The 18,664-nt window shown below is 43.3% G+C and overlaps 1 protein-coding gene across 8 annotated transcripts in view; it reads right to left on the minus strand.

The window, feature by feature from the left end:
- NR2C2 (nuclear receptor subfamily 2 group C member 2) overlaps window positions 1–18,664 on the minus strand; it is a 113,623-nt gene that overhangs the window by 89,153 nt on the left and 5,806 nt on the right. For 4 of the 8 annotated variants that reach the window (XR_009732592.1, XM_061397217.1, XM_061397218.1 and 1 more), the window contains one exon: window positions 8,430–8,513. The exons of 3 other annotated variants lie outside the window; for them this stretch is intronic. Coding sequence is in view for 3 of the 5 variants with exons in the window: in XM_061397217.1 (XP_061253201.1) it covers window positions 8,430–8,489 (60 nt within the window). In the remaining 2 variants the exon portion in view is untranslated. Of the gene's footprint in view, window positions 1–8,429; window positions 8,514–18,664 lie in introns of those variants that run through there. One more of the 8 variants, XM_061397220.1, reaches the window with a different exon arrangement.

Below are 18,664 nucleotides of genomic sequence, written 5' to 3' on the forward strand. Positions count from 1 at the left end.
CACAAAGATTGAGAACGTAAATGGCTTCCCAAAGCTGGAAGACAATAAAATGATGCTGCGAAATTCTGAAGTAAAATATTTTCAACTTAGATTTCTATCTCCATCAAACTATTACTCAAGCATGTGGATATAAATAAAGACATATCTAGATATTTAAGATCTAAAAACAATTCACTTCTGATGCACTGTTTCTTAGGAAGTTATTTGAGCATGTTATTTTATTTTTTTAAAAAGGAAAAAGACATGAACTCAAGGAAAGAATCCCAAACAAGAGAGAAATAAAGGATGACAGCTGTGCAGCTGGCTTAAAAAGCCATCAGTAAGCACTGGAGCAGGAGGTCAGAGGACTTGAGAGGAATGTTTTCACAGGAAAATAAAGGAAACTGAAAATTCCTCTGATGTATTTGTATGAAAAATAGTTTTCAGAGAGTTCTACAACTCTATTGGAGATACTAGGAAGTATCTGTGATAATGTCATAATCCCTAGTATCTCCAACATGGTAGAGAAGTTGTTAAAAACTTATTACTGATTTTGCAGAAATAAAGAGGATTATAAGCAAGTACTGTGCGCAACTGTATACCAACACACTGGATAACCTAGATGAAATGGACAAATCCTTAGAAACATTTAACATACCAAGATTGAATCATGAAGAAACAGAAAATCTGAGTAGACCTATAACTAGTAAGATTGAATCAGTAATCAAGCCTCCTCACTCCTCAAAAAACCCTGGCCCTGTCCTACTGAATTCTACTGAACATCTGAAGAAGAATTAACACCGTTCCTCTCAAACTCTTATAAAAAACTGAAGAGGAGGGAACACTCCCAAACTGATTCTATGAAGCCAACACTGCCCTGATACCAGTTAGGCAAAGACTGAAGAAAAGAATACTATAGATCAATATCCCTTATGAATACCAATGTAAAATGCCTCAACAATATTCCAGCCAAGTGCTAACAGCAGCATGTTAAAAAGATTACACGCCATGACTAACTGCGGTTTGTGTGCTCTGCCATGTCCAGCTCTTTGCAGCCCCATGGACTGTGGCTGCCAGGCTGCACTGCCTATGGAATTTTCCAGGCAAGAATACTGGAGTCGGGTGCAATTTCTTCCTCCAGGGGATCTTCCCAACCCCAGGACTGAACCCTCACCTCCAATGTGTCTCCTGCATTTGCAGGCAGACTCTTTACCACTAGCACCATCTAGGAAGCCCAAGGGGGTTCATTCCTGACAAAACTCAACACCTGTTTATAACAACAACAGCCAACAAACCACTAATAGCAGGAAACTATCTCAACATAATAAATGTCATGTGACAGCTAACATCACATTTTGTGATGAAAACTTGAAAAACCTTTCTCTGAGGCCAGAAAGCCAAGGACGACTGCTCTCACCTCTTTCAGGCCACATGCTGAAGTTCCAGCCGGAATGATTAGGCAAGAAAAATAAACACAAGGCGTCCAGATGGAAAAGGAGAAGTAAAACTTTCTTTATTCACAGATGACACGGGGCTTCCCTGGCAGCTCAGCTGGTAAAGAATCTGCCTGCGATGCAGGAGACTTGGGTCGGGAAGATCCCCTGGAGGAGGGAATAGCAACCCACTCCAGTATTCTTGCCTGGAGAATCCCCATGGACAGGGGAGCCTTGCAGGCTACGGTCCATGCGGTCGCAAAGAGTTGGACATGACTGAGGGAATAAGCACACAGATGACATGATCTTCCATACAGAGAAACCTCAATCTCTCTCTCGCATTCACACACATCTGGTAAAATAAACAAATTCAGCTAAGTTATGGGATATAGAATCAACACAAAACATCAGCTGCACTTCTACACAATTAACAATGATGCTCAAAAAAAAAAATTAAGTATGTAATTCCATTTAAAACAGCATCAAAAAGAATAAAATACTGCCAGGGTAGAGGGGAGGAGTCAATAGTTACTAAGTGTTTAAAGGATACAGAATTTAAAAAAGGGGGGGGGTGGAGAGTTTCAGTTTGGAGAGATGAAAAGTTCTGAAGATAGGCAGTGGTAATGGTTATAAAATAATGTAGTCAATGTCACAGAACGGTACCCTTAAAACGGTTCTAATTTTAAATTTTATATTTTACCACAATTAAAAAAAAAATCCTCTCTCCCAAAAAAGGGCAATGTCTAACACTGATTTAAAAAAAAAAAAAAAAAAAAAGGCAAGGTAAAGATACTTTTAGAATAAGGAGTTAAATACCAGAAGAAACCAAATTTAGAGACGAGGTTAAGGAAAGGGTGGGGGTGGTTCAGAAGCTTCCTGTTCTGTCTCAAGCCAAACATAATATTGGCCAACATTTAAATCAATGTATTCTTATTACAAGAAAATGGATATATACATACTACAAGAAAATGAAAACTTAAATGCCAGCTTGTAAGAGGGCAGAATAATAAAATGTAACGAGTTATGTCTTTTCAGGACACTGAAAACCTGAAACTGGAGCAATGAGTTTGCTTTCTTCCACTACAGGATGTACTCTTGCCAATAATGAGTTTTTTCCAAGTACAGGGAGTGCCCTAGGTTTTTAAACATTCCCTTAGAAGTGTGGCGTTTTCTGCAACAGTGATGCAAGTCCTGATGATAAATCAAGGAATAGGGTCATAAGAATTGGGGTATTTTCTCAGTGGTGACAGGGTCTTCCATTTCAAAGATCATTTCAAAGATGTGACAAGTAAAACTAATGCTACTGTTACATATGATTCAGCCTTCCACTGTTTCAGCTACAAACTCTCAACTACCAACTAGCCCCTTTAAAAAAAATTAACGCATGTTCTTTATCAAATGTCATAGTCAATTCTATAGCACACACATTTAGTAGAAGCCTGGATCTAGCCATGCCTCGGACACTGTGTGACCACAAAAGAATAATTTTAATTTCTTTAAATAAGAGTTACTGACTTTACAAAATGTTACAATTAAAATTTGGAAAATGAAGGTATAAAGAAAATTGCCCAAATTCAAGAAAACTAAAAACATTTTTAGCATTTAGGGTATTTAAAAAAAAGAAGCCACTGTGGGGGTCACTTGCAATGTATATACAGAAATATTGAATCATGATGCTGTGCACTAGGAGCATGGTGTTGTGGGTCATCTATACCTCAAAACACATACACACACACACAGAGTTCAAATCTGTGGTTATCAGAGGTGGAGGAGAGGGAACTGGAGGAAGGTGGTCACAAGGTACAAACTTCCGGTTATATGATAAATGCATGCTAAGAATGTCACTCAGAACATGATCAACATAATTAACACTGCTTAATGTTACATATGACAGTTGTGAACAAGACTAAATAAAACCTAAGAGTTCCCATGATGGGGAAAACTATTTTCTTTTTCTTTTAGTTTGCATCTATGTAAGATGATGGATGATCACTAAACTTACTGTGCTAATCATTTCATGATATGCATGTGTCAGATCATTATGCTGCACACCTTACAGCTTCAGGTCACTTTAGTCACTCAGGCGTGTCCAACTCTCTATGACCCCATGGACTGCAGCACGCCAGGCCTCCCTGTCCATCACCAACTCCTGGAGCTTGTTCAAACTCATGTCCATTCAGTCAGTGACGCCATCCAACCATCTCATCCTCTGTTGTCCCCTTCTCCCGCCTTCAATCTTTCCCAGCATCAGGGTCTTCTCTAGTGAGTCAGTTCTTCGTGTCAGGTGGCCAAAGTACTGGAGTTTCAGCTTCAGCCTCAGTCCTTCCAGTGAATATTCAGGACTGATCTCCTTTAAGATTGACTGGTTTGATCTCCTTGCAGTCCAAGGGACTCTCAAGAGTCTTCTCCAACACCACAGTTCAAAAGCATCAATTCTTCGGCACTCAGCTTTCTTTATAGTTCAGCTCTCCCATCCATATATGACGACTGGAAATACCATTGCTTTGACTAGATGGACCTTTGTTGGCAAAGTAATGTTTCTGCTTTTAAATATACAGCTTATATAGTACTATATGTAAACTATATCTCAATAAAACTGAGAAAAAGATGTTTTTCATAGAATAAAATATGAACCTACTGTGCCATATAAAAGTCTGGGCTCTGAAGTTACTCAGATACAGCAAAGCGATCTCCCACCTCTTAGTTTTCTCTTATTTAAAGTGGGGAAAGTAATGTTTCCCTTTAGCATTAACCGAAGTATTAAATGAGGTGATGAGCTAAAGCATAATACCAGGCACACTATATTATATAGAGAGGTACATGTTAACTACAAATACCTTAAAAAACTGGAATCCAACTGTATACACTATTGTTTTTAATGCTTATGTCATCAAGTTTCACTATTTTGGAAAGTATATACTTCTAATTAAAAAGCAGAAGTCACAAATCCTTTTGGTTTTTAGGTTTTTTTCTTTTTTTTTTTTTTTTATTTTGGAAAATACCCCCTGATTTTGGTAGTGGCATCTAGTTGCTGTTATGGGTTATTTTTTAAAAACAGTTTTTATTGAGATATAATTCACCTACCATACACTCTATTTTAAGAGTACAAGTCAAAGGTTTTTAGTATATACACAGATATGTGCAACCTTTTACCACAGTAAATTTCAGAAAAATCTCAACACCTCAAAAGGTATCAGTTCCACTATCCAGACCGAGGCAACCGCTATAATCTACTTTCTATCTCTACAGAGTTCCCTGTTCTGAACATTTCATATGAATGAAGAATATGCTCTTTTGTGACTAGTTTCTTTCACTTAGTATAATGTTGTCAAGGTCCATCCATGCTATGGCATGTTATCAGTAACTCATTCCTCTTTATAGTTCAGTAATACTCTATGGTCTAGATATACCACTTTTTGTTATTCATTATCAGTTGTTGAACATGTAGCTGCTTCTGCCTTTTGCCTATTTTGAACACTACTGTACACACTGGTGAGCCAGTTTTTGCTCCATCTCTTCTGGGTGTGCAGCTTGGAGTGGAGCTGCTGGGCCATATGGTAACATCATGCTCACCTTCTGAAGGGCCGCCAAGCTGTTTTCCAAAGTGGCTGCACTATTTGACATTATGACCAACAACACAGGTTTCCAACCTCTCCACGCCCTCTCCAATACCTATTAACCAACCTTTTTTTCCTCAAAAAAGACACAAACTCCTGAAACTGACTCAAGAAAAAAAGACAATACGAATAGAACTATACCTAGTGACGAGACTAAATGAGGAACTAAAAAACTACCTGCAAAAAAAAACCCCCAAGCCCACATGGCTTCAATACCGAATTCTACCAGACATTTAAAGAATTAGCAATTCTTTATAAACAATTCCAAAAAATAGGTCACACAGTTTGTAAGCAGCAGGGCCAGGATTTTAACCAGGCAATTTTTCCAGAGTCTATACTCCTGACCACTGTATTAAACTCTCTGAATAACTGAAAAGATCTGAATACATTATAGTACATCAAGTTGTTATTTTGTATGATCCATTTTTCCCAGTTTATTTTGGTAATGTGATTTCTCTGGTCTATAGCAAAAAAAGATTGCTCTGAGTACTTGGGAAAAAAATCATTTACACAAGTGACGATGTTGCTATATCTCATTCATATGGCAAAAGCAAAAAAGAAAGAAGAAATTGTTAGTTGCTCAGTTGTGTCCAATTCTTTGCAATCCCACAGACCATAGCCCACCAGGTTCTTCTGTCCATGAAACTGAAATTCTCCAGGCAACAATACTAGAGTGGGTTGCCATTCCCTTCTCCAGGGGATCTTCTCAACAAAGGGATCGAACCCAGGTCTCCCACATTTTAGGCTGCTTCTTTACCATCTGAGCCACTAGGGAGGGACCTGTTAAAGTTTCCTACATGTTTTTATTTCAATGACCTCTCACAACAAGCCCACAAGATGACAGGCACTGCTCCTCCTTCCGTTTTCTAGATAAGGAACCGAGGCACACGCAGCCACAGACGGCAAGGGGCAGGGCCTGGGTTTGAACCCGCATCTTTCTGATCCCGGGAGAGCCCACCCTCCAGGGCAGCCTGTCTCATGCCGCATCCCTACAATAGAGCTCTGGGGAGCAGATCCCCAGGCCTGTTACTCACTGGCGTGGGCTTCTGGCAAACAGGCAGGGAAGGGGTCCTTCACCGTCTGCTGAATGAATGAACAACTATCCCAAGCTGACTGCAATTAACCCCGAACTGAAAAAATTTATTCCCACTCAATTACTGTTTAGCAACAAAATGATGACCTGCAGCTTCTCTTACATTTGGCTAACCTAATGTAATACAGTTACTGTATGTTAATAGTTTAAGTCATTAAGCTTAAAATTTCAAAATAATCATGGAAATATAGGGAATAGTTTAAATAGGAAGATTGCTTTTGTTCTTCAAATTAACAATGCCTATTGTTGTGGAAGTCTCCACAAAATGTACTTTTTGCCATGGGAATCAATAGTTGCACTATTATACATGAAATTCCATTTCCTCATGGAAATAAGGCATCTGACAGAAAATTTCAGCTAGTAAATTTTCTGAATACATACAGAAAACTTATATTATCCTTTAAGTTACTATAGGTCAGTACTATATGTAACTAAATAAACCCATAAGACGTAATGATGACTTCTTAAGGCAGTGATCCATATACTAGGCTCCAAGTCTGTGTCAGCTGGAAACTGTATTAAATGCAAAATAACCCTAAATATTTGAAAAGCCAACAATGATTTTCAAGATAACTGTTCCTATCACAAACTAATGCAACAAATAAACACAAGCATTTTAACCCTGATGTTTTCAAAGCTCTGTAGCTCTTTAAAAAATGTAATATTGAAAAATCTGTGAAATTTATCTGCTTTCATCTTCAGTTAACACTAACCATGATCTGTTGATGGTTAAAGACATGACTTAATCATGATTTGCTGAAGCTCCAATACTTTGGCCACCTGATGTAAAAGCCACCTCATTAGAAAAGAACCCGATGCTGGGAAAGGTTGAAGGCAGGAGGAGAAGCAGGTGACAGAGGATGAGATGGTTGGATGACATCACGGACTTGATGGACATGAGTTTGAGCAAGCTCTGAGAGTGGGTGATGGGCAGGGAAGCCTGGTGTGCTGCAGTCCACGGGGTCACCAAGAGTCGGACATGACTGAGCGACTGCACTGAACTGATGATTTGCTGGGTGAGAGGGATGATTATACTGTCGCCTTAAAATGAATGGTTTATCGAAAATCTGAAAAATCTGCTCACCATTTTTACTGATTTAAGCTGGCATGTGTGTACTTATTTTTTATTTTAAAAAATCCTTCCTTTAAATGTCCACTCTTCGGTAAACCTGTTTCTTCACTCTAGGAATATGATTAGTGGCTCAAAACACAACTGTGACTCCTTCTAATGGCTCCTCTTTGCAGCACGAAGCACGGTTTAGATGAGGAGCTTTGGAAGAAGTGAAACACAACAGGGCCAGCGTGCCCTTGGCCGATCACTTCTTTGAGCCTTGGTTTCCTCACCTTCATGTTCAGTGATCGTATCAAGCTCAGAAGGTTGCTGAGGACTGAAGCCCTTGTGGAGGGCTAGCACAGAGGGAGACGACCTGGCCTTACTTCCCTCCTGGACACCTCGGGCTGCCTGCCTAGACCGAGGGACTTCGGTCTCTGCCCTGTCTTTGCACAGGTTTCTGACTTAAGAAGCCCCGTCAGCACCTGCCAGGTTCCAGCCCTGCCTCCTGGGGCCTAACAAACGATGACTCGCAGTGCAAGACAGCCTCCAGGACTACCCTCCACGCATGGAGTTCTACGTCTCACCACTTTGTAATTACTCCTTAACCAGACCCCAAGAACACTAAAGGTACGACTAATGGCTTATTCACCTCCATATTTCTTGTTTAGTTGCTAAGTCGTGTCCGACTCTTTGCGACCCCATGGCCTGTACCTCACCAGGCTCCTCTGTCCATGGCATTTCCCAGGCAAGAATACTGGAGTGGGTTGTCATTTCCTTCCCCAGGGATCTTCCCGACTCAGGAGTCTCCTGCACTGGCAGGCGGATTCATTACCACTGAGCAACTTTAGCAAAACTCCCAGGACAGGGAAGAAGGTCAACAATGACTGTGGACTGCACAGAATCCACTCCCCACCACACACGGTATTAAGAGTATTAAATGTGCAAGAAACTAAGAGCCTGGGACTTGAAATTATACTTTCACAAGCCTGACAAGCATCAAACTTTTTGAGCTTTTGTTCAAGGCAAAATCTTTAAAGTCACCATATTGTATGCAGCTAGGCCACCCTATTCATGCCAAGGAACTTGAAGAGTCAACGTTTCTGTGGTTTTAACTGTCTTCAAAGGCAGCACCCTGCTCTGGATTTGGCCCGCACGCTGCCTTCATCGGGACCGTTTTATGGGGCGGCGCACACTGGTGTACCTCTGCTGGAAGAGCAGGAGTGCCAACTGGCGAGCCGGCCGCCGTCACTCACCTCAGCCACCTGCCGGGCCCCCACTCTGTGCTGCACCAGCCCCTCCGCACTTGTAGCCATGGTGAAGCAAGACCATTAGAGAACCTGTTTGGAAAGAGGCAGCGACTTCCATCAGGTGGGCAGAAACCAGCCTCCTTGAAAAACATCAGTAATAAAATTCTCCTTTGGTACTGTCTGGCACAGATTTTGTCCTCAGACCACAAGCTAAGCAGCTTCTTCAATCACAGGTACCAATACTGATTAGTAGAAACACTTCAGTTTGGGGACAAGACTTCCCCCTGGTAAACACGAAAATCAATTTGGAACTTTACCAGGTCTCTCGGGTTGTAACAGCCTGGTTCACCTCTCAGGCAGGTGGGAAGCACCGCCATCTCTGTGGATGGCCTGTGTCACAGCGTGCTGAATGCGAAGGTGGCTCTCTGAGAAAGCTGTTAAGGTCGACTTCCAGACAGAGCACTAGACTGCTGTCGGCAACTACGCTTCCATTACTAGTGACCAAGCAAGGAGCAAAGCCCTGCCGGGTGCTAACACACTTTACTCAGGAGTTAAAAAGCAAACAGTAACAAAAGCAGTAAGGAGACGACATTACTGAAGGGGGCTAAGAACATGGTACCCATTACTTTTAAGTCCTCATTAAATTAGAAACACAAATAATTCAGCTTTGTGTTACTAGAAAAATTATGCCACCATTTGCCTCAAAATTGAGGAAGATCGTCTAAAGAGCCGACACGGTGCTGGTCTCCTGGGTCAGGAGCACTGGAGTGCAGGCACCTTGATGACACTTGACCCCTGGTCTCTTCCGGTCATGCAGCAACGCTCCCGAGGGGTCTCTACGTGTCAGCTACCCAGTCGTGTCCGACTCTTTGCGACCCCTCGGACTGTAGCCCGCCAGGCTCCTCTATCCATGGGATTCTCCAGGCCAGAATACTGGAATAAGTAGCCATTCCCTTCTCCAGGGGACCTCCTGCTCTGCGGGTGGATTCATTACCCTCTGGGCCATCAAGGAAACCCTGAGTAGTCCCTAAACCCTTTCCAATAACTCTGCCACAGTGAACCTAGGATAAAGGGACTCCACTTTGGACCCACTTTCTGGACAAGGCAGACTTCATTACTGACTGCACAGACCCATGGTTAACAGGAATTTAAAGCTCCTGTGTGACTTACTCTCAGCATTCACACATAAAATCTATATGGTCCAATCGAGTGTGTAGTACACAAAATGCACATACAGTCCGTGTGCCTGGCCACTCCTCAGGCACTGAATATTCTGCAATGCAATTTTACAGAACACTTTCCATAGTTCTCACCTAAAGTGTTACTTTAAGCACTGATGTCTATAGAACTTTTTCACTCTGGTAACCTATATTATTCTATCCACTATTAGACAGCCACCATTTCTATTATCACTAATTCCCCTTCAGATTATTTTCTTACCAAAATGAGAGAGAAATGGAGAATGAAACCATGACAGACAAAGAGAAGAATGGCCCCTGACTTCAAGGATCACTGTCCTCTAAGAGCAGGTATTACACCGACCTTGACAATGACCCCAGGTCACCAGTCTCAGTGGATTGTCTTCATAGAACAAGATCAGGTCCAAGATGAGGGAGGAAGTGTTTCTGATTGTTTATTCGTTTAATAACTAGCCAAGGATTTTAACATTTGTTTACTCCTCTTTGTTTCTACAAGAAAAAGCTTTGAGAAACACTCTTGTCTCTTCCCCTATTACAGTCTGGTTCCAACTAGTAAGAGACAGAGGAAAAAAGAAAAAAGACTTCACACGTACCAGAAATCAACTTGATAAGAAGCCCACTACTATATGTGGAAAGTCTAGAGCTCTAATCTTTTTTCCTCAAAACCATAAATAAGAGCTAAGGAATCAGATGGATAAAGATAGCAAACAGATACACTACAATAAGAAATAAAATCTAAACAGACATACTACATTAAGAAATAATGTCCAAACACGCAGCGGTGACTGCAGCGCTCTGAGGTGTTACTAGTGTTTGTGTTGCTGTCAAGTGCGTTTTGATACAAGAAGTCCATGAACTTGAGTATTAAAAAACAGTGTTAGGGAAATACCATTGAGTATTAGAGTAGAGAAATAATAAAGTATTAGAAAGGCATACCTTTCTACCAGGTGTCCCTACAAGAGGTGCCTGACCCTCCGACATATGAAGTGAAAAGGATTTTACAGGTGACTGTCTGATAGTAACTCAGAAACCTTTCTGCAGTGACTCACTTTAACACTAAGTCTGCAGGACTCAACCAACCTCAGATTAGGCTTAGGGGTCCCAAGATCCTGCTAATGACTGGTGATTACAGACATTAGGTCTCAGAGAAGTAGCAGTTAGCTGTTAAGTTCAGAAAAGCCAATCATTCTGCATATTAATCCTCTGTTGATTATATAAATGATAAATATCTTCTACTCTTCAGCTCATCTGCTTGCTTTCTTCATGGTGTCTTTCGACGAAAGGAAGTTCTTAAGTTTCATAAGGCTGAATTTTTTTTTTTCTTTACAGTTTGTACCTTTATTTATGAAAATTCTGTCCTACCCCAAAATCAGAAGCCTACTTTTAATATGTTTACGACTCTCACATTTAAGTTCTCAATCCATCTGCAAATTAACTCTTGAGTCAGAGGTAGACAAAAGGCCCAATGAATTTTCTTCAAATACGGATGATCAATTTTCACCCCCATTCATGGAACAGTCTAAGCTTTCCTCACTTGTCTGCAATGACAGCTCGAGCTTCCCTGAGGATGTGATTCGCGGTTCTCTGCTCTACCGCACACCTGTCCTGCCTTCCTCTGTCTATTTCATCATCTGACACTACCCTTTACAGCTCAGGCTTGCTCTCTGTTGGGGCAGGCACCCCTCCCCCTAGCTCTCCCTTCCATGCCAACCTCTTGGTCAAAAGCAAACACTCAATACCCAGAGCAACAACCTTCCTTAATATATTGGATTGACCAAAAAGTTCGTTTGAGTTTTTCCCATAAGGTGCTGTGGGAAAACCGGAATAAACTTTCTGGCCACCCCAATACTCTATGTCTTTTAATTCTTGATCTGTTAGTTTTCTGCCACCAAAGAAGCTACAGGCATCACCAAAGGCAGCTTAGGAAATGCTTACAAATGAACAAGGATGAATGTGCACCTCCGGAAAAGCAAGCAGAGACTAACAGAATATGAGAGAGACTAAAACTATGAAAAGTGCTTCCAACACTGATTTAAATCCAGTGAGACCAGGTAGGAGAGAGAGAAATTTTTAAAAACATATTCCATTTCATCATATTTGAAAAAACATGTTAAGCTGCAAACCGCATCTTATTCTCAGGTATAAACCAAAGAAGACAGAGGCTGCTTCTTGCAGGCATCACAGTGTAGTGAGAAATAAGTAAAGCAGCATCCTCTAGTGACATCAGGAAGTGAGGAGGAACCTCTGACTTAAATGCCCTAGAAAAAAAAGACAATGTCAGGGGGTCAGGCTCCCCTCAGGGCTTGTTTTCCTGGCTACCCCAGCCACAGGTGGCCCCTGGGACACAGGGAAGGGCAAAGCCTTGCAAAGGGTATTGGGAGATGGTTATCAATTAGGGGGTGTCTTTCAAGAAACAGCGGCTCTGGGCAACAGTGGGTTATGTCCACATGTAGTTTGAAAAGCCATAATCACTAGTACAACATAATTCTGCATTTGAAATCTGAAAAACAAAATAGAAAACACTACTGTTTAGATACTACAAACTAGACAAAGCCCTTGACAACAGCCTTGCTGGCAGAGCGAAGCAGCGCCATGCTGAAGTAACTGACACTCGCCGCGTGGTCACTGCAGCCCAGGCCCTGCACTTACCAGCACCGTGGGCAGGACACTAACGCAGCTCTCGGTTCAGAAGCACAGGGCTTCAAAGGCTGGCGCTCACCCGCTCGGCTTCTAACCCTGGAGCACCGCACCCCCCCTTTCCTAATTAACCAAAGAGCAGAAAACCACGTACCCTAAGTTAAACAACAATAAAACCTACCTACTATGGAATACTTTCCTATGGTGGTTTTAAACTAACCAAGTTCAACTACCATCCATCCTTTTAAAATAACTAGGCAACAAGTTGACTGCTGAGCATGAGTAACAAGAAGAAATAAAGGAGAAAGTCCTTGTCCTTGAAGAACTTATGAAGGAAACCAGTAAGAGCTGAGCAAGGTAAATGCTACAGTTCAAAGGAAGAAGAGATGACAGTTTCACAGGAGAGAAGCCTGTGGACTGGTCTTGAAGGGAAGTGGAATGGAGCAAACCAACACAGGGCGGGTGGGAGAGAGTTCTAAGCAGAGCTCAGACAGACCGGCAGACCAGAGGAGGACAGCAGGGTCGAGGGCCAGCAGGCAACCTGGGGGAGACGGCTGGAGCGGCCAAGGAGAGGGGCAGACCCTGAAGACAACAAGAGCTGCCAGCGGTGTGGCAGAGAAACAAAGTGGTCATATCTGGCTCTTCCAGAAAAAAAAAAATCCTTCGGGGGACAGTGAGGAGGTGACAGAAAACGGTCTACGGAAGGCCAGTTAGAAAGTGGTGGCAACAAAGACTAGGGATACAGTCTTAACCTGAATTAGCACGTCTTTTCAGCACACAAACGGCAACAGGGCGCAGCACATAAGACCATCATAGAGACCACAGAAGGGCAGAAGTAAAATTACCATTGCTTGGCCTTCTGTGGCAGGAGGTTTTAGAACACAAATTCCTTCAAATACAAGTAGATCGGTATCACTCTTAACAACAACAATGAGGACACAGCAGTGACTTTAACCAACTCTTCCAGATTTACAGAAAGCATCCAGCTGACCAAACTTTGCAACCAGGGTGTCTGTGCTTTCAGCGGGGGGCTGCAGAGCCCACTGCAGCGAGAGCGGGGCTCAGCCTGGGAACACCCGAACCCCAGGGAGCTGGAGAACAGCCCGGCCGTGCTCTCCCCAGGAGCAGGCTGAGAGGCCGATGTCTCAAATGACAATAAACACGTCGTGGGACAAGGAAACTCTGTCTTCACTCACAGGAATGGGTCAGCCTGCCTTCCCCTTCACAAAGAACCGATTCACATCATCCTTATTTATACAGTATGTGGCCCCAAATTACATAACATTAAAGATTTACTGCCTTGATATTTCCTCATCTAAACAAATATACTGGGTTCAGAGGCCCTGGCAGGCTTCTAAGCTGGTCTCTCTGATACTGGACCGCATGAGATTATCATGAAGAAGAGGTCTTAACACATATATAAAGGGCCTGGCACTGTGCCAGGCACACAGCAGGCGTGCGGTGCATGGCGCTACTGCCAGCACCAATCCCAAAGCCGAGAGAAAGCAGCGACAAACTGTATCCAAACGCATATTATAATCAGGGATAAGCCCCTTATTTTGACATAAGAGCCACATGAAATTTAACTACATATGTATATGTATTATGTGCTCATACAATATTTATAATTCACTCTATTAAACTGCACATCTGAGAAATGAAAGGGCTGAATTAGGATAAATCTCAAAAACATTTGAAAATAAACCAACACCAACAACTATTCGCAAAATACTACCGCGTATAGAACTTCTTGCCTGGGAAATCCCAGGGGCAGAGGAGCCTGATGGGCTACAGTCCATGGGGTCGCAAGAGTCGGACACGACTGACTGACTCAACAACAACAGGACTTCTAGACAGGCAACAAGGTATTCAGTGTAAGTATTATTATGCTATGACTGTCAGAAGTCTCTTTGTACTGAGAAAATAAAAACGAAAATATTAATATAAAACACCTGAGAACTTAAAAAATGAGAAATACACAGCTCAAGACTTGAAACCACAGATCGACCTGAAGGCAAGAAACAGATCAGGTGACAGATTCGGTGAGTGCGCATCGGCACGGAAGATGCTACGAGAACACCATCGGGCCAAGCTGAGGTACACAGCCTGTCGTCAGAGAGAGACTCAAAGATGACTTAGCTTTGGGGCCAGGTGATTTCCTGTGCCCACAGGAAACTTGCTTCTTCCCTGTAACAAGTCTGGGGTCCAGGAAAGGACAGTGGAGGTGCGTGGGAGCTGGGGAGGTGGGTGAGCAGAGACTAGCGGGGAAGAGGAGCGGCTCTCATCTCTGTGGAGTCCCAGCGACCAGAGCAACGCTGCGGGTCTCCATGTGGAGACCTGTCCTGAGACGCCACTGCTCACTGCGGGGGCTCTCCTCAGTTTACCAAGGGCCCAACGGCAAGGACGAAACGCACGCTCCCTGTTTCTATGAGTGTGGCCCAGCGAGAGACGGGAGGAAAGCACGACAGCTTTTCGGAGCACCTACAACGTGCCTGATATCACTGCTGCTGCTACTAAGTTGCTTCAGTCGTGTCCGACTCTGTGTGACCCCACAGACGGCAGCCCACCAGGCTCCCCCGTCCCTGGGATTCTCCAGGCAAGAATGCTGGAGTGGGGTGCCACTTCCTTCTCCAATGCATGAAAGTGAAAGTGAAGTCACAGTAGGCAGCATTTAATCCTTAAATCCATTCCTTCTGAGTAGGTGCAACATTATTAGCTCCACCAATGCAGACAGGGGGGGAAAAAAAGGAGCCTCAGTTTACTCAACTTGTTCCAAGCCACCTAGTTGGAAAAAATGTACCTGGGGTTCTAACTCAGGCTTCTCTGACTCTAAAACCACAGCCTTCCTTCTGCACCAGACTGCCCTTCAAAATAGTTTCCTGAAAGACAAAGTCAACAGAAGAGAATTATAAAGAGTGACAGGAGACCAGCTAGTCATCCAAAGGAACAAACGGCTTACATCAGCATGCTGGATCTTTAGTAACTTACGTATAAAACCACTAATTCTGAAACAGGGCTTCCCTTGTAGCTCAGTCAGTAAAGAATCTGCCTGCAGTGCAGGAGACCCAGGTTCGATCCCTGGGTTGGGAAGATCCCCAGGAGAAGGAAATGGCAACCCACTCCAGTATCCTTGCCTGGAAAACCTCATGGACAGAGGAGCCTGCTGGGCTGCAGTCCATGGGTCGCAAAGAGTCGGGCATGACTGAGCAACTAACGCTAACACTGATTCCTAAACATGTGATTGATGTTTCAGTATTACAGAAATTTCTGACCTAGCTCCACCCAGACAGGAACACGACAGTTCCTTTGGAACTTGAACACACTTTCGCCTTATAAATTTTACCAACTTAATAATCATACTGATTAAAAATAACAAGGATAATTTTACAATCTTTAACGTAAAAATTTTTCTACTGAAGCCTAACATGCAGATACAAAACTGCACACAAATCATAATGAAGCAGCTCCATGCATTTTCACTCAGTGAACACACACACACAAACCGCACCCCCTCAGAGCGCCACCGGCACCTGGAAGCCCCCCGACGCCCCTCAGGGCCGCCTCTCCCCTGCTGCCCTGCCTTCCACGCTCAGGGATTCCTTCTGCTTGTTTCTCAGCTGTATGTTAGTATAGTTTTCCTGGCTCTGGCTTCTCTGCTCACAGTTGTGATAACCATGAGCAGCGAGTGCATTTTCACTCCTGTGCAGTGTTCCAGCACATGACTGTGGCACTACTTACTTATCCATTCTACAGCCGATGAGCATTTAGATTATTTCTAGTTTGGAGTGCTAATGACTGGCGTTCCTCTGAGCATTCCTGCCCAGAGCTTAAGGTGGTATAACTTATGATTTTCCAACTTTACTATGGTGTGAAAGGGATATGCATTCAGTAGAAACTGCACTTCTGTTTGTGAATTCTGAACTCTTCCCAGGCTAGCAGTATACATTTATGATCCTCTCATGATGCCGGGCAGTGGCATCTGGCTACCTCCCAGTCAGTCACATGATCTACTGTTACCATCATTACTGTTACAGTTAAACAATTAAACTGCTAAAATTATTCTGTTTCTCACTTTCAATATAGTAGTCAATGAATTACTGGACATATTCAATAATTATAAAATAGACTTCCATTACATGATTTTGCCCAACTGCAGGCTAATGTCAGTGTTCTGAGCATATTTAAGGTAAACAAGGTAAGCTTCGGTCTTTGGTAGGTTAGGTGTATCACGCGCATTTTTAATGGCACCCCACTCCAGTGTTCTTGCCTGGAAAATCCCATGGACAGAGGAGCCTGGTGGGCTGCCGTCTATGGGGTCACACAGAGTCGGACACGACTGAAGCGACTTAGGAGCAGCGCACTTTTATGTATATTTTCAACTTATGAATAACCCCATCATAAATCAAGGAAGATCCATATGTGCCTTCTGATGCAATGCTATCTTTTCTTCACTTGAAAATTTTCCTACTTTAAAAAACTATCTTTTATCTCTTCAGAAAAGAGACATGTTATACATTTAGAACTTCCCTGACGGCCACTGTTGAGAATCTGTCTGCCAGTGCAGCGGACATGGGTTTGATCCTGAGCACGGGAAGACCCCACATGCTGCGCGGCAACTGAGCCAAGTGCCCCAACTACTGAGCCGGCACTCCAGGGCCTGGTAGCTGCGACTGCTGAAGCCTGTGCGCCTGGAGCCCGAGCTCCCTAGCCAGAGAAGCCGTTGGGAGGACAAGGCCACACACCCAGAGAGTGGCCTCACCTCGCTGGGATTAGAGAAAGCCCACGCACAGGAACAAAGACTCAGTGCAGCCAAAAATAATACATTCTTAAAAAAGTTAAGTTTTAAAAAATCTGTACTGTAAAGCCTTTGACTGTGTGGATCACAACAAACTGTGGAAAATTCTGAAAGAGATGGGAATACCAGACCACCTGACCTGCCTCCTGAGACATCTGTATGCAGGTCAAGAAGCAACCATTAGAACTGGACACAGAACAACAGACTGGTTCCAAGTCAGGAAAGGGGGTACGTCAAGGCTGTATATTGTCACCCTGCTTATTTAACTTATATGCAGAGCACATCATGAGAAACGCTGGGCGGGATGAAGCACAAGCTGGAATCAAGATTGCCGGGAGAAATATCAATAACCTCAGATATGCAGATGACACCACCCTTACAGCAGAAAGCAAAGAGGAACTAAAGAGCCTCTTGATGAAAGTCAAAGAGGAGAGTGAAAATGTTGGCTTCAAGCTCAACATTCAGAAAACGAAGATCACGGCATCTGGTCCCATCACCTCACGGCAAATAGATGGGCAAACAGTGGAAACAGTGTCAGACTGTTTTGGGGGGCTCCAAAATCACTGCAGATGGTGACTGCAGCCGTGAAATTAAAAGACGCTTACTCCTTGGAAGAAAAGTTATGACCAACCTAGACAGCACATTCAAAAGCAGAGACATTACTTTGCTGACCAAGGTCCATCTAGTCAAAGCTATGGTTTTTCCAGTAGTCGTGTATGGATATAAGAGTTGGACCCTAAAGAAAGCTGAATGCTGAAAATTGATGCTTTTGAACTGTGGTGTTGGAGAAGACTCTTGAGAGTCCCTTGGACAGCAAGGAGATCAAACCAGTCCATCCTAAAGGAGATGAGTCTTGAGTATTCACTGGAAGGACTGATGTTGAAGCTGAAACTCCAATACTTCAGCCACCTGATGTGAAGAGCTGACTCACTGGAAAAGACCCTGAAGCTGGGAAAGATTGGGGGCGGGAGGAGAAGGGGATGACAGAGGATGAGATGGTTGCATGGCATCACTGACTCAATGGAATGAGTTTGACTGGGCTCTGGGAGTTGGTGATGGACAGGGAGGCCTGGTGTGCTGCAGTCCATGGGGTTACAAAGAGTCAGACACGACTGAGCGACTGAACTGATAAACATATTCTTTTCAGCAAAAGGCTGACATGCACTTTGAGACATCTGCTTTTAACCTTGGTAAAAGGTGATTTTTCAATAATTCTAGGCTTATTCACCTAATCAACCTAGTAGAAGTATGCATTATTCCAAAAGTGATGGAGCAGGGGATGAGAGGCAATGAGGGCACTACAAATGACATTTCTAAAATGTTCGACAAATACTACACAATCAGATACACTATATAATAACCACCACCAGGGGAGACACATCCTGAAACCTCATGGAATTAACTTCCTAAGAGCCATCCAATCTCAGCCGGCTATCTTTCTCAGTGGAGACCTACCTGGCACACAGAGGCAGGCGGTTACTGGAGAACATGACAAAAAACGTCAGGTGTCGCCCAGGAAAACCATGCCGCCTCAGATCTGCTCTCCGGCCCAGCAGCCTCTCACTTCTCTCCCCACTCTTCGGATACCACTCACTCCGTTTTCCAAGCCT

This window comes from Bos javanicus, chromosome 22 (genome assembly GCF_032452875.1).
Source record: "Bos javanicus breed banteng chromosome 22, ARS-OSU_banteng_1.0, whole genome shotgun sequence".
NCBI classification, from domain to species: domain Eukaryota; kingdom Metazoa; phylum Chordata; class Mammalia; order Artiodactyla; family Bovidae; genus Bos; species Bos javanicus.